The sequence below is a fragment of the Chiloscyllium punctatum genome, chromosome 24, assembly GCF_047496795.1.
Source record: "Chiloscyllium punctatum isolate Juve2018m chromosome 24, sChiPun1.3, whole genome shotgun sequence".
Taxonomy (NCBI): domain Eukaryota; kingdom Metazoa; phylum Chordata; class Chondrichthyes; order Orectolobiformes; family Hemiscylliidae; genus Chiloscyllium; species Chiloscyllium punctatum.
Window position 1 is genome coordinate 65918585 of NC_092762.1, and position 17086 is coordinate 65935670.

The following is a 17086-nucleotide window of genomic DNA, read 5'->3' on the forward strand; positions in this document are numbered from 1 at the left end:
ATTATCCATTGTTGGGGCAGTTGTGGGCGGGATAGTTGAATAAAATAAAATTAGCTACACTTCATGTTTGGATTTCAGTACCTCAAGCAACAGCTTTTGAGCAGAGCAGAGAAAAATTATTTAGCAGAACTAGGTCTCTCTCTCTCTCTCTCTCTCTCTCTACATATTTCACCACAGCCAGAGAATGCAAACCAACAAATAAATAACTGGAACCAAAAGAGAAAATGCTGGAAAATCTCAGCAGGTCTGGCAGCATCTGTAAGGAGAGAAAAGAGCTGACATTTTGAGTCGAACTGGCCCTTTGTTAAAGCTAAAAAAAGGGGAGAAATAGGGAGATATTTATACGAGGCTGAGAGAAGGTGAGTCATGGCTTCAGAAGCAAAGGTAGCAATAAAGAGATGATAATAACAGTGCATAGAGAGATTATAGGGAGATTAGGAGGCGTGAATGACCAAGGCTGAAGCCAGCGCTGTGTGACAAAATATATGGGTGGGGGGGGGGGGGGGGGGGGGGGGCGGGGGGAGGGCTGAAGCAGAGGCAAAATGGAAAACAGAGGAGAAGGGTAGCAAAGGGAGAAGAGGAGAGAAAAAGGTGATGAGAGAGTGGGGAGCGAGAGAAAGAGGCAATCAAGAAATAAGAGGTACAGAACAGTGAAAAAAATATATTAAAAAAGATAAATAAAATAAATGAAATAAAATTATCTGAAGTTGTTGAATTCAGTGATGAGACCGGCAGGCTATAACATGCCTAATCGGAAGATGAGATGCAGATCCTCCAGTTTACGTTGAGCTTCACTGGAACACTGCAGCAGGCCAAGGACAGACATATGGGCATGGGAGCAGGATTGTGTGTTTTCCATTTTGCCTCTGCTTCACCCTTCCCCGCCCGCCCCCCCCATCCCTCACATATTTTGTCACACAGCACTGGCTTCGGCCTTGGTCATTCACAGCTCATAATCTCCCTATAATCTCTCTATGCACTGTCATTATCATCTTTTTATTGCTACCTTTGCTTCTGGAGCCATGACTCACTTTCTCTCAGCTTCGTATAAATACCTCCCTATTTCTCCCCTTTTTTTTGGTTTGACAAGGGTCAGTTAGACTCGAAACGTCAGCTCTTTTCTCTCCTTACAGATGCTACCAGACCTACTGAGATTTTCCAGCATTTTCTCTTTTGGTTTCAGATTCCAGCATCTGCAGTAATTTGCTTTATTAAATAAATAACTGGTCTTGGGTTAAATTGAGCACCTCCAAGTCTCTAAGGACCTAAACTGTATATTCTGATCTTCCTTTATGTACCATGCGCTCTCCTTTTTTAAACATTATGCCTGAGTGTGTGTTTGATGCTGCATTTTATTTTTCTTGGATTTAGCATGTGCTTTTTCTTTCACTCAAGAAAACCTTGTAATGGTGACTTTATTTTTGAACTAGCAAACTAAACTTTAATTTGTATGTTATAGCTGCGAGCTAAAAGTAATCAACATTTTTATTGTGATGATATTTTGGTTTTGAGTTTTGAGAGGTGTATTTTCGTCTTGGTTGATTTTATGAAGACAGGTTGATTCAGGTGGTGAGCGGTCTGCTCAAAGCCAATAAATTAAACAGCTTGTGAGGCCTTGGGTTTTTCTTTACAAGTTGGAACAATAGAAGGTTTATAAAATCCATGAGGGGCATGGATAGGGTGAATAGACAAGGTAATTTTCCTGGGATTGGGGGTGAGATCGGGGGAGAGAGACCAAAGTGAGAGGGGCATAGGTTTAAGGTGAGAGGGGAAAGATTTAAAAAGGACGTTGGGGCAACTTTTTCAGTAACTTGCTTTATTAAATAAATAACTGGTCTTGGGTTAAGGTGGTGCATGTGTAGAATGAACTGCTAGAGGAAATGGTAGAGGCTGGAACAATGACGAAATTTAAAAGGCATTTGGATGGGTTATGAATAGGAAGGATTTTGAAGGAAATGGGCCAAATGTTGGCAAATGGGACTAGAGTAATTTAGGATATGTGGTTGGCATAGACGAATTGGACTGAAGGGTCTATATCTGTGCTATGCAAGTCTGTGACTCTATATGCAGCCTAAAGGGGTGAAGTTACGCTCCCATAGAATAAGAATTTTTAGTTTTAGCTTTCAGCAGTTGCTGGGATCTTGAAGCTAGATGTGAAAGTTGTTCTTCCTTTCTGTTACTAGAATTGCATGTCAGACAATTCATTTTACTGAATTTGTCTTTGCCAAGAGTGTGTTTTGGGATTACTATATTGAACAGTTAATTAGTAAGTAATACATTTGTTAAGCATTTTTATCGAGTTACAGTTAAGCTAATTTTCTTTTATCTTTATTTTGTCTGCATTTTAGCAACATTGTAAAAGTCAAGTGTGTTTTACTTAAAGCTGAGTTGTTTGACCAATCAAATTGTATCTGGAGTGCAACATCTTGCATTTCCCTTTTAAAATAAGAAACTAACTATTTTCTTCTTTGAGGGGTTTTGGTCTGGTCCATACCTTATAGCCAGCTGAAAGTGACAAAAATAGGGGAGGTGATTCACTCATCCTCATCTGATAGTACTAATATTTATCAAGTGAACAAGTTATTGTTCGTGATAAAGAAACTAAATGTGTTGTATATCTCTAATTCTCTAAGCTTTGTTACAATGACTTGTCAGACCAGCTCACTCCTAGGATTTTAGTCTACATTCTTATTTTTATAATGTATATATGCATTTTTCAGTGGTTGCAAGTGACCGCTTTATTTGTTGTTGTTTAGTGAAATCAACCGTTTGGACCTTGGTTTAACTGTTGAAGTGTGGAGCAAAGGATTGATCTGGGACACAATGGTCGGTACCGTATGGATCCCTTTACGAAGCATACGACAGTCAAATGAGGTAAGCAGTGAATTTGTAGTTAATATTTGATTGTTGAATGGTGTGTTTCGATAATTTACCAAGATGGAATATTAAAAAAAACTATTTGACTTCACATTGCATCTTTAGTATCAATGTTGAGCAATTCACGTTATGGCTTTAAATTGGTTTGGATGGAGACTTTGAAGGAAGTAATTTAACTTCTTCTGGTTCCAGACATCTGACTGACTCTATAATTTCTTAGCATATGTAAAGTGAAATTATCTTGGACTTATTTTATAGTTGTAGTGTAAATGCAAATGCTAGCTTCCAAAATAGTCAATAACTAAAGTATCACTCTATTAATCTAAACATGTAAGTGTTTTTTTGAATTAAAGGACCTTTATGATGGCAATGGTTTTTAGTACTCCAATTGTTGATGATATTTTAGAGCTTGTGTTATCAGATCCTTAAATGTTGAGTGTCTAATTTCATTCACCTGTTAACCTTTTTTTCATTTCATAAGTTATAGTGTCTTTCCTGGGAATTCAGCATAATTGTTTGTTTGATGTAGACATGGTATGTCTGTACATTATAATGTATCTTATTCTAACATTAGTTCAGTGTATCTTCTGGGGGATATTGAAAAGCAACGTTCACTTCCACTGTGCCAGGTGTCTAAATAGTATTGAAATTTTTAAAATATTGTGCTGAACTCTGCTGTTGCTGAAACTTTCTCTGCTATTTTATAAGTTTATTGGTTAATTCTTAAAATGATTGCATGACAGAAGTAATGGAGTATTGTTTTGCTGTCAGCATGTATTATTACCAAATAGGGGGAATTCTTGTTTAAATGTTAACATGATAGCAGCAACTTAATTTTTAAAGAAGTTTAATTTTCACAGAAATTAAATGTAAAGTATAAACATAATTTTGGTACAGTAATATATAAGCAATTCTATCGCTTGTGAATGAGACCATTCATTATTAATGCTTATTGAGTTTGTAATTTATTTTGTTCATGATTAATCATGGTAAGGTTTTCCTTATATTCTGCAATAGACTTGTAGCATTGGAAGTTGGGTTGAAGCTGGATAGCTCTTCATGATGTGGACACAATGTAGTGATTAGTCTTTTGGTGTCCTTTTTATTTATGATTTAAATGACAACATGCTTGTAATTCCTTCGCCTGGTGAAGGTATTTGTGATCTACATTCTTAAACCATTAAGCTTTGTATGGTGAAGACAATTCAATCATGCCTTAGGGAATTTGAGGGTTTTGACCCAATGGTGATAGACAAACAATGACATTTTTCCAAGTCAGGGTAGTAATAAATTAAAGTTGTTGTATTCCCATGTACCTGCTGCCCTAATCTTTGTGGTTAGGTAGGTTATTGGAGTCTTAATTTATTTTTGAGGGTGTTGCTGAGAGTGGACTGGGGAGGTGTGAAATATGGGATTGGAAGAAGCATCCTTACTCTTTGTGGCTACATTCTTTCCCCAATCTAGTATCTAGCTGTTTACTTTATTCAGATTAATCCGTGTTCTTTGCTTTCTGTTATAATACTTGGGTATTTATTTATTTTATTAAACACTACTTTTGTGCAGAACCACTTGAAATTAGATGGCTTTGCCTTTCACTACTTTGAATTATCTTAATGTCACCACTTGATTTAATGTAGTTTGAGTTTATCTTTTCAATTCATGTACTAACATGGAGATCTGTATTATGTCCCTTGTCAGTTATCATCATCTGATGGTGTCCAAGTTACTCTTGTCTTTTCTTATTGCTCACTCTCTTCCTAATAATAATTCTGTTTGAACTGCGTAGGGGATTCATATAACTCCTTTGTGTATAGACCATTTTTTAAAAAGTGAGCAATTACATTTTTTGACAAATTAATGATAATGAGTTAATGATAAAGAGTTTACATAGATGATGATATGATATTTGTGATTTAGGTTGAACATTCTTTCATTGGCTCTGCAATTTTTGGAAAGATTCAATGCACACTTAGCTGTTTGTATTTTTGTTAGTTGTATCAGTGGTCTTGCTTATAAACAATATAAGTGGATGTTACTGACTCAACTATCTATAGCCAATAAAAGAGGCACATCTTTTCTTCCTCAGTACACTCTGTAACTTCAATACTGTATGTTGGATTCATTCAAAACTAAACTATAGCTTCCTTTTCTGTGTTTGTTCATCTTTCTCTTTTTCAATCACTTTCTTTGCTCTTTCTCTTTGAAGGAGGGACCTGGTGAATGGCTGACTCTTGACTCAGAGGTTATAATGACAGATAATGAAATCTGTGGAACAAAAGACCCAACATTTCACAGGATTTTGTTGGATACTCGATTTGAGTTGCCACTTGGTAGGTTTTGACTGAGCTTTGGATTATTTTTTTCTTCCAGTTTTATTATGGTCCACTTCTAATTATTGGTGTTCACATGACTACAAAGGGTGGTGTTTATGTATTAAAGCAATAATAAAAATTCTGCAAACAACTTTTGTTATCTGGAGTACATATTGTTTGAAATTGTGAAGCCTATTGGTTGTTCTCACTATGACGTTCATCCTTTTACTGTCTGTTCAAAGCATTTAATAACTTTACTGAATGAATCAAATTATTGCTTTCACTGCTACTTTGCATTTGTTTGTTTCTTCTACAACCTTGTACCTATATACTTTCCTTCTATGGGAAAATATTTCCATGGCCATAATTGCTCTGCCTTGGTACCTATGTTTGATAAAATTTAAAACCAATGCATTATGCTATGTTTGATTATGATTAAAAATGAAAATGTAATCCTGAGGATATAGAATATTAGTTGGTGGTGTTACACCTCACTGGGGTAGCACACTTGAAATTAAGGCTTGACTTTCCTGGAGTTGTCACATAAGTTAATTTTGTCAAAGTATGCAAGTTCCACAATTTACATGTCTGATTAACTCAGCTTCACAGAAAACATGAGCCAAGTTTCTGTGTTTAACGAGAGCTATATTTATGACAAATAAATAGATTCTAACCTCAAGTAAACAACTATGAACTATTAACATATACCTCTACTCGTTAAAGCTCTTGCCCCCTACAGAAACATAAATGCAGGCAGACAGACTGACACCAAAAGAATTGGCATTCTGGATGGGTGGAAAATATATACTGTGGAACCTGTTCATTGGCACTGGTCTTTAGAAAGTGTTTGGTATGTTTCCAAAGTCCTTTAGTTCTGAGTTTCTGTTTTGGGTTGACATTCATTATTTATTAATCTAGCTAGTATGTATACTCTGGGGAGGATTGTATTTTGCCAATAATTAAAGAAAGTTAATGCAAAAACAAAACACTGTGGATGCTGGCAATCTGAAATCCAAACAGAAAATGCTGCGAGCAGTCAGGACAGTATGTATGGAGGGAAGAACAGTAATGTTACAAGTAGAATCATACGATCCCCACAATGGAAGCAGGCCATTCTGTCCATTGAGTTGACACCAACCCTCTGAACAGCATCCCACCCAGACTCACCTCCCCTCATTCAAAAACCCTGCATTTCCCACAGCTAATCCACCTAGCCTGCACATATAGGCAATTTAGCATGTCCAGTCCACCTTACCTGCACATTTATAGACTGTGAGAGGAAACCTACACAGACACAGGGAGACTGTGCAAGCTCCACACAGACAGTTGCCCAACGATGGAACTGAACCTGGGTCCCTGGTGCTATGAGGTAGCTATGCTAACCACTGATCCACCAATGGCATGTAGTGAACCTTTCATGAGAAGTGGAAAAATATCTGAATTCTGTTGGAAGTGGGCTGTTTAGGTGGAAGGGAGAAGAAATGGCTACTGTTAGAACTGTGAGAAAAGTCATAGTTTTGGGCATTTCTGTCCAGGTGTATAGGAATTGATTTTTAATAATGTGTTGAAAAATATTACTATTTCTGTTATCTTGCTCAGTTATGAATGTTATTTTACAAGTTGAAGCAGAGTCCTCATGTTTACCTTTGTAAATAGAGATCCATTGCGTCACATGGTATCAGTTATCTGTAAGATTAATACTACCCTCACAGGTTGTTTTTATTGCATAATGTTTTTTTTCAAACTTGTTTCTGAGCTTGTAAAGTTAGTTACTTAAAGAGTTTATTTACGTCGGAATGTCACGAAAGCACCAGACTGCAATGTTTTAACAGCTGTTAAGAACTGAACAGTTCAGAATTACATTTTTAGAACAAAAGTGAGCAAGGATGATTGATATTGGTCAACAAAATCACTTTTACTACATTAAGTTCTGCTGATGAGTACAATGCATACATAATCATAATTAAACTTCACTGAAGGTACTGATTATTATGGACAGAATTTATCATCGATACTTTTTTATGTAGTTGCAAAATTTTCTACATTATACATAAATACTCAATCTTTTCAGCTCATTGAGGGGGAGAAAAATCAAGAAAATATTGTCATTGTGAAATATAGCTATTGTTTGGGACTAATGCATTACAGCTGTTCAGTCAATAATCCAACCTGGACATCTACACTTTTATGGGTTGGCGGGTGGTAGAGGGTGAGGAAGTCAATTGGTCAGTGTTCAAACTGAAACACCACTTTTCGCACTGGAATAACATTCTTGTAATGCAATTTGTACATGGAGCACATTTTACAAAAAAGATGACTGACCAATTTTCACATTTCAACTACACTGCAAATCAGGTATGTGGTTTGGACATTACAGGCACTCCACAGAATAGTAAATACAGGAAGACATGATTGTTCTCCATTTAATTTGGTTGGCTTAATTGTCATTTGCAATTCTTGATCATTTACTAACCATAAGTAAGTGAATTTAAAGAGGTATAAAAAGAAACCTTCTTTCATTCACTGCTCATCAAAAAAAAACTTTTGGAGACTAATTTGAAGATCAAACATGGTAAATGTATGTGAAAAACAGTAAATTTAGAACCATTTTGAAGCTGACAATACCACCTTTGTAGTTGGTTGGTGGTGGGAGATTGTGGGGAAACTGGGTATGTGGTGTGGAAGAAAAGTGATAATTGGGTTTCAAACAAGATTTATCACCCAGATGTAATTATCTGTTGTCATTACACTTATTATTGAAACCAACTTTGGAGCCCGATTTTTGTTTAAGTGCAGACAGAGAGGCCTTGGTGAAATCTAAGCTGAACATCAATGTGCAGGTTATATTTGAACAAATGCCACCTGATAGTGCCATTTATTTTTCCCCACCCTCGCCTGAATTACTTTGCTGTTGATCAAGAATACACTGATATGCTGTTAATTAACCGAGCTTTTTGTGGATGGGTGAAACCTTGACAATTGTCCATCTTGCTGGGTGGATGCTAGTGTTATAGCTGTTCTGGAACAGTTGGTAGGATCCAGGCCAGTTCTGGAGCTCAAGTGTTCAGTACTATTGTTAGAACGTTGTCAAAGTTCATAGCCTTTGCAGTATCCAGTGTCTTCAGCTGTTTGTTCAGTGTATGATCCATATAGTATTAGCAATTTGATCTGAAAAGTGATATAAGTGCTTTAGCCTTGTCTCATGCACTGATGTGCAGAGTTCCACCATCATTAGGAATGGGGATATTTGTGAAACTTCATTCTCCTGATAGTTCTTTAATTGTCCTCCATCATTCGCTAATGTATGTAACAGGGTGGTTGAACTTACATCTGACTTATTGGTTGTGATCTACTTGGCACTGCCTACCTCTCACTGCTTTTGCCTTTTGGCATGCAAGAGGTCCTGTGATGTAGCTTTACCAAGTTGACCCCTCATTTGTAAATGTCTGGTTCTGTTCTTGAAATGCTCTTCCAAACCAGTTGATGCCCTGGCTTGATAGTGATGATCAAGGAGGGGGATATGCCAGGCTATGAGGTTACAGATTGTGGTTGAATACAATTCCATTGCAGCTGTTAGTCCACAGTGCCTCAAGGCTCAGTTTTGAGTCACTCAAAATGTTCAAAACTGTCCTGTTTAGTATGGTGGTAATGCCACGCAACACAAAGACAGTATTTCATTTCCACAAGGAGCATATGCTGTTTGACCAATAATGTACGAACAAGTACATCTTCCATAGTTAGGTTAGGTATAAGTTAAGTAGGTTTTTCTTTCTTAGTTCCTTCAGCACATGTTACAGAACTAGTCTCATCAACATACCCTTTAGTACTCAGCCAGCTTAGAGTAGTGGTGCTACTGAGCTTTGATAATTTTGATAATTGACATTAAAGTCCATCACCCAGAGTATACTCTGTGCCCTTGGCACCCTAAATGCTGCTTCAAAATGGTATTCAACATGCAGTATGGTTCATGAACTGAGGTGGGCATGATATGTAGTACTAATCAGGAGGTTCCTTATTGATATTTGACCTGATGTCAATAGACTTCAAGAGTTGATATTTGAGAACACCCAGGGCAACCCATTTCCAATTGTATCTCTCAGTGCTGTCACATCTGGTGGTTCTGTTCTGCCAATGGATAGGATGTACAGGGCTGGTGGTAGTGGTGGGGTCGTGGCAATGGTCGGTTAAATATGATACGTTGAATATGACGAAGGTAGGCTTAACTGGTCTGTGGAACAGCTCTCCCAATTTTGGCACATATGGCTGCTGGTGTCTAGGTTGACGTCAGCTGGTGCATTCATTCCTTTTAGATTTTGTAGTGGTTTGATACAACTGTGTGGCTAGTCAGGCCATTTTAGATGACTTTTAAGAAACCTCATCAAATTAAAGAAGGATGGCAAAAGATCTTCCCTGGGGACAAGAGCAAACAAAATTTTATAATAATAATTACATGACTTTTTTTTAAAGTTGAGGTTTATTAATCAGATTTAAATTCTACTAGCTACCATGCTGGGGTTTGAACCCCTATCCCCAGAACATTAGCTTGGGCCTCTGGATTACCAGTTCAGTGACATTATCACTATGCCATAGCCTCTCCTTGTGTCATTTCTGTACATCCCATCTTATATAACATCTTTGAAACAAAACCTCTACACACATCCATTGTCTCAGTTCCAAGTCCAACACTACAGTGTTTTATCTGAGCATTTTGTGCCAACTTTTGGTCTACTCTGTCAAATTCCAGCAGCAGCCCTAGCTGGCACTTTGCTACATTGTGTTTGAAAAAAATTGATGGAAAAATTAGCAGAACTTGAATGCCAAGCTTGAACTGGGCTTGTTTCTACTAATAATTTTACAATTTAAAAAAAGTCCATGATTTATATAAAATAGCATTTGTAATCCATACAAATCTTCTGAACTTAGTACAAAATTTAGGTAACAAAAAAAAATGAAATGCATCTCAAAGAATTGCAACCAATTTGGATAACCACCCAAGCACTTCAGAAATACTGATGGATAAAATAGTCAAATGAAGAATTGAACCTATTACCATAAGTTCATGGGGAAAAAACAAAATATTTTCTTCATAGCCAGCATTGAGCTTAAAACTCTGTACTGAGTACAGTGAAATGATTGAGTTGTCATAATATGATTTGATTATATCTGGTCTAATTATCAGATTTTAATAAGAGTTGAATTTTAATCCACTTTTTACATTGCATTTCAATAGCTAATAGCAGTATTTAACTTTGTTGAATTATTTTGAATTATTATAGAAATTTACAAACAACAATTTCTTCAAATATACTTGAAAGTTTGTACTTTCCATTGCAGATATCCCTGAAGAGGAGGCACGTTACTGGGCCAAAAAATTGGAACAACTGAATGCAATGAGGGATCATGATGATGTAAGTGTTAAACATAGTGCAGTTGAAATTACAGCTATGATCACTATATTTATTATTATTCACTTGAAACTCATGCTATAGAACTCCTCTGTGCAAATAAATTGGGCAAAGTTTGGAATATTAGAAATTTAGCTGTTTCTTTAAATACATATCCAGCATGACAGGCAGATTCATAATCAGTATACAGGTGATCAAGTTTAAGTTTTTGGTTTGGATAATGTTCTCCAATTTGGACTTTTAAAACTGTATGGCAGAATTTTTAAAATGATTTTATATTTCAAGAACAAACAATATTTTATCATTTTGGCAACCCTAATCCTTGACATTACATTTTTGACATGACTTTGAACGTTCAAGAAAAAATGTTCCTCCTTTGGCTTGAACTGTTATGTCATTCTGTTACGTGACATTACCACACCATTATTCCTATTGCCAATCAGTGTTTACCGCTGTAATAGACTAAATTGTCCAGCAGTACATAAGTGCAGTTACTCCTCCACAGTCTGTGCTATAACAGATCCCCTTTGATAGTTGAACATTGAAATAAATTCAATGCATGATGCTGGAGTACTTTTCCTTGAGTTTTCTACCAAATATCCAATAAAGTAGAACTAGTGCTTGCAGGAGTAAGTAAATTTTAAACTGAACTAATTACTGCCAAACAACCTAGCTGACTTTGGAAATATAATTTCACATTTGTGAGTACTTGATTCTTCAGAAGTTACTTCATGCTTTTTATTTTAAAAAGTCTGTTTTCTGTATTTCCCAATTTTTAATTTGTTTTGTGCATGATTTACTCTAATTCATATTTCGTACTTTATGCTTCTTGATTGTGATTCTGTGAATCACAGTGACAATGCATCAATCTCTTGGATTGAAAAACTTTGTCCTGTTCTCTCATCACAACTGAGGGCCCACAACCAACTGGATACGTAATTGAAGCAAATTTCTCCTCAAAGGCCTGCAAATCTTTTGGCCAGCTGTTAGCAAGATGAATACCAGTCACTGTTGACTGTAATGTTGCCTCGTCGATTACTACAAAATGTGGGCTATGTATGGCTGACGGCCATTTTATGCTGAATGCCCTGGGCCATTACAGAATGTGGCATGTTATGAAAGACCTTCAAGTGTTCAATGCTTTACTGCTATTAAGTTGATGTATGTGTAATATTGAGGTTTGATTATACAATCTTCTTTAAAATTAGTTTGTTTTCCAAGAAGAGGAGAGACCTTTAGCTGTTCCAGGTTCGCAATGTTGTAAGTATATCTGAATATCAAAGTTATCTGAAAGTCTAGTTATTCATTTACAGAAAAAATCTGAATAATTTTAGCTAAGAGAATTCTGCATTCTACTTCATTAAAATCAAAATGTGTTGTTTAGTTATGATTGATGTATGTATGCATGTAATACAATAACTAATTAATATAGGATTTTTAATTACTCTGTACTAATTAATAATCAAAATAATTATGAATAAGTTGTTTATTTATTCTAAGGCCATTGAATTACTTGAGAACTAATTGACACTACCATAATTGACTGTTAGGACCACTGCTTTTACAGTGATTGAACAGTGCCAGTTTGTGATTTATTATTTAATTTAATAAATAATTTCTTATCCTACCATTGATATTACACATATAATGATGTAGTGCCAAGTAACTTGGGATCTGAATAGCCTTATTCACTATTAGCAAGCGTACTCCATTTGTAAAGATATTCTGATTAATATGTAGACACATAAGCAATCACACATGATACTAATACTTTAAAGGACCCTATAAAAATCTAGTAGTACAATGGCTACATTCTGATATGTTGGGAAAAAGAAGGTAATGATGCTCATTGAATGAGCTGATGCAGGTAGAATAGGCTGAATGACTGTTTTTTACACCATAACACTTATCTTAGATTACTTACAGTGTGGAAACAGGCCCTTTGGCCCAACAAGTCCACACTGACCCGCCGAAGCGCAACCCACCCAGACCCATTCCCCTATATTTACCCCTTCATCTAACACTACAGGCAATTTAGCATAGCCAATTGACCTAACCTGCACGTTTTTTGATTGTGGGAGGAAACCAGAGCACCCAGAGAAAACCCACACAGACACAGGGAGAATGTGCAAACTCCACACAGAGAGTCGCCTGAGGCAGGAATTGAACCAGGTCTCTGGCACTGTGAGGCAGCAGTGCTAACCACTGTGCCACCGTGCCGCCCACAAATTTTGGGATTCTGTGATAATTTATAGTGCAATTGTTTGTCATGCTGTGACAAAAACAAGAACAAATCAGAAATTGTTGGAAAATCTCAGTAGGCCTGGTGGAGATAAAGCAGAGTTAAAGTTTTGGATCCAGTGACCCTTCTTCAGAACTCATTCTGAATCAGTACATAAATCAAGGGATACAAGGAAAATGCAGAAAAGTGAATGTGAGAAATGTCAAATCAGCCAAGATCCTACTGAAATAGAGGAGCAAACTTAGGGGTGGAATAGTCTACTCCTGTTCCTATTTCTTATGGTCTTATTGATATAAGTACATTAATGAATGTCTTTCAAGAAGAGATTTAACCATTTATAACTTCAGAAATGAGTTCTAAATGCAGTTCTCCAAAATCTTTCTAGTTAATAGCTCTGTGACAAGGAATCACTTGCAGGATAACACTTTAATTGGCATCATAAAATTAATGTTTAGGAGTTTTAACTAGTCTGTGCTGGTTTAAACAGGGCATTCCAACTGATATCAAGAACCTATCTATCCGAGCCTTAAATATACACAAGGACTCTGCCCCAACAGTGCACTGTTGCATGAAGCTCCAAAGGCACTCATCCCTTTGAGAGAAGAAATTCCTTATCTTAGTCTTAAATTTACAGTCCTTTATTCTGAGACTATGTCGTCTGGTCCTAGATTCTCTCATGAGGGAACCATCCTCTCAGTATTTACCCTGCTGAGCCCATTAAGAATACTACATGTTTCAATGAGGTCACTTCTCAATGGAGTTTGGAAAAGTGAGCAGAGTCCCAATCTGCTTAGACTTTGCTCTTGATAATTCCTACATACTGGGGATCCACCTAATGAAACTTTTACAAACTGTCTTCAATGAAATTATATCTTTCTTTAAAAAGGGGGATCAAAACTGCTCATAGCACTCCAGATGTAGTCTCACCAGCACCTTGTACAGTTGCACTAAGAGTTCCTACTCTTATACTTCAATTCACTTGAATTAAGGGCCAACATTCCATTAACTTTCCTGATTATCTGTCACACCTGCATGCTAGCTTTATGTTTTGTGCACAAGTACCCCCTATCCCTTTGTGTTGCAACTTTCTGCCTTATTTGTAAAAGACAAATCTGATATTTAGATGGGACAGGAAGGAAAGTGAAGTGTTTATCAGAAATATCACATTTTGACTAGAATACCAATGATTGTATTTGTACAATAGCATCTTTTAATGTAAAGAACTGCTTTACAAGTAGGTGTAAGAAAATGGATATAGAGCCAGAAACACGCAAAACTACAAGGGGTATATTGAAGAGTTAATACATTTTTAAAAATTATCTGGTGAAGGGACAGCAGAGAGATAGAGGGACAAAACTCCAGAGTGTAGGACTTGAAAGATCTGGTTGACCAAGATCAAAAGATTTACAGATGGGGATTTTAAATATCATGTGCTGGGTGAATGGAAGCCAGTGTGAATTAGCTAAGGAAGGGTAATGGGGACTACTTGGTAACATAGAACAGTAAGGGAAAAAGCTTGCACCAGCTAATAATTAATAGATTGACAATGTTAAGCAATAAGAACAATGATATGATTCATTTTGGAGATGATGATGCACCTGCAAGAATTTCAACAGAAGAATGGAGATATGGGAGGGAAAACAGGTAGTGTTGCAGTGGTGGAAGTAAGTATTTTTGTTGAGGGAAGAGATGTGACTTTTAAAACTGAGCTTAGGATCCAGAATGTAGCCAAAATCATAAATGGAAGAGTAATTAAGCAGGCTAATAGTCAGAGGTAATGAACTGGAGTTCATGGTGAGGGCCAAAGGGCGGTGAACTTTGTCTTCCCAATGTGTGCTATATCCAAGATCTGATATTCTGTTAACATAGGGGAATTTGATGATTTGATAGAAGTGGTGTTGAGGTAGAGCTGTTTGTTGTCACCAAATGTCTGCAACCTGTCCTGTTCCTAATGCTTCTGAAAAGCAGTATGTATATTGGAGCAGTTTGAGTCAAGGTTGTGTCTTTGCAGTACCTTGAACAGCAAGTTATGGGTGGCACGGTGGCTCAGTGGTTAGCACTACTGCCTCACAGCACCAGGGTCCCAGGTTCGATTCCAGCTGCGGGCAACTATCTGTGTGGAGTTTGCACGTTCTCCTTGTGTCTGCGTGGGTTTCCTCCGGGTGCTCTGGTTTCCTCCCACATTCCAAAGATGTGCAGGTCAGGTGAATTGGCTATGCCAAATTGCCCATAGTGTTAAGTGCATTAGTCAGAGGGAAATCGGTCTGGGTGGGTTACTCTTTGGAGGTTTGGTTTGGACTTGTTGGGCCAAAGGGCCTGTTTCCACACTGTAGAAAATCTAATCTAATCAAATCAAGTATGAAGGAAGTGTAGATAATTATCTACTAGATAATTAGTAGAACTATGCTCATACTATTTGGATGTTAGTAATAAAACTGTGCTAGGGTTGTCACATGGTGCTGATTGTGAAAGATGAGGTTTATATAATGGAATAAAGACAAATTTGAAGTTATCTAGTACTAACTTGATTTAATAGATGCATTCTTTTTCTCTTTTGGATTCACTGTTGTGTAGGCCACATCTTTTTACTTTATAGGTTTTAAATTGTTTATTCATCTGCTGATGTTTAGTTATTATTTAAAATTGCAGTCTACATCATTGGATTTAGTGGATCATATTACAAGACAAATGGCAACAACTGCAAACAGATCAAGATATGAAAGCGATGTAGATTACAACTTTTTAACTTAATATTTATAAATACCTTCTCAAGTACAACAGCAGCTTACATAAACAGGCAGAATACCTTTCCATTCCTGATGAACGGCTTTTACCTGAAATGTCGATTTTCCTCCTCCTTGGATGCTGCCTAACCTGCTGTGCTTTTCCAGCACTCTTGACTCTAATCTCCAGTATCTGCAGTAGTCGCTTTTGCCTAGAACATCTTTACAAACTGACTGCTTTTTATCTGTTTATATGGGAGTCCAATTTTACTATCTCCTTGTGACTTCACCCAGAATTTGTTCCTATTATACTTGTACCTGGTCAAACTCTTCAAATTGTAGTAAATAAACACTTGATGTGATAAGGCTAGTTACAAATCATTTAGCTGCTTTATTTAATTCAAAGCAAGATGAATGTACAGAACAGCCATAAGACTGAATTCACAGAATTTGATTTGTACTTGAAAAAGATCATACAATAATACAAAATAATAAGCATTCTATTACAATGATATCTGGTGGTGATCCTCTTGGTTGGACTTGGAAGAAAGCACCACAGTTAGCAAGAGCACAAAATTGACACTCGGTTAGGGCTTCAATGTCTGTGACCAGAGTGTCTCAGGAGCAGCACAATGATGAGTCCTGAGGACATACCTACCAGATTGAGCTTGTAAATAGTGTGAAAACCTGCATGAGGAAAAGTCTACCTGACATTATCCTTTCCCACCTACTTGTCACAGATGCAACTGTCTGTGACCATATTTTTCAGAGTGATTGCTGCAGAGTTCCTGTAGTAATGAAGACTCGTCATCACATTTGCAGTGTAGCACTGCAAATGTGATGATGAGTCTTCATTACTACAGGAACTCTGCAGCAATCACTCCGAAAAATGTGTAGCACTGCAAATGTCTAAAATTCTATAGATTTAGAATAGATCAGTTTAAAGTTGCACATCTATGTAAGTGCTTTGGACCATCAGCTGCAGCAGAAGTGAAATTTCACTACAATCCATAACCTCAAGCCCTGGCATATCCGTCAGTCTACCATTACTATTAAGCCAGGACATCATGCCTGAAGCAACATCAGATATACTTAGAAATAAAGTACTAACCTGGTAAGAGTAGAACACAGAACTACAAGGATGCTAACCAATGGATGGAGCATACTATGGGTCTAGGTAAACAATCACACAATCAATAGATCTAGTCAAAGCTCTGCAAGCCTCCCACATCCATGTGATGGTGGGGACTTAAACAGGAGAAGGAGCTGACTTCTGCATCCTAAATGATGGGGGAGCACAGCACATTGATAGAAAAGATGAGGCTAAATTATTTGCAACTGTAATCAGCCAGCATTACTGAATGTGTGAAGTGATCTTGCCTTTCTTCTGAAATAGTCACTATCACAAAGCCAATCTTCAGCCAGCTCAAGCCGTTCCACGTAATATCAAGAACTGGCTGAGTACATCGGATATAGCAGAGGGAATAAGTCCTGACTAGTGCTGAATATTTGCTGAATATTCAAAAC

General features: G+C 37.0%; 1 protein-coding gene across 8 annotated transcripts in view; it reads left to right on the plus strand.

Annotated features, from left to right (window-relative positions):
• The window catches only part of LOC140494648 (protein unc-13 homolog A-like), a 425496-nt gene that overhangs the window by 152582 nt on the left and 255828 nt on the right, over positions 1-17086 (plus strand). For all 8 annotated transcript variants that reach the window (XM_072594058.1, XM_072594057.1, XM_072594065.1 and 5 more), the window contains exons 4-7: positions 2757-2874; positions 5084-5207; positions 10524-10597; positions 11803-11854. In XM_072594058.1, the coding sequence (XP_072450159.1) occupies positions 2757-2874; positions 5084-5207; positions 10524-10597; positions 11803-11854 (368 nt within the window). The remainder of the gene's footprint in view (positions 1-2756; positions 2875-5083; positions 5208-10523; positions 10598-11802; positions 11855-17086) is intronic.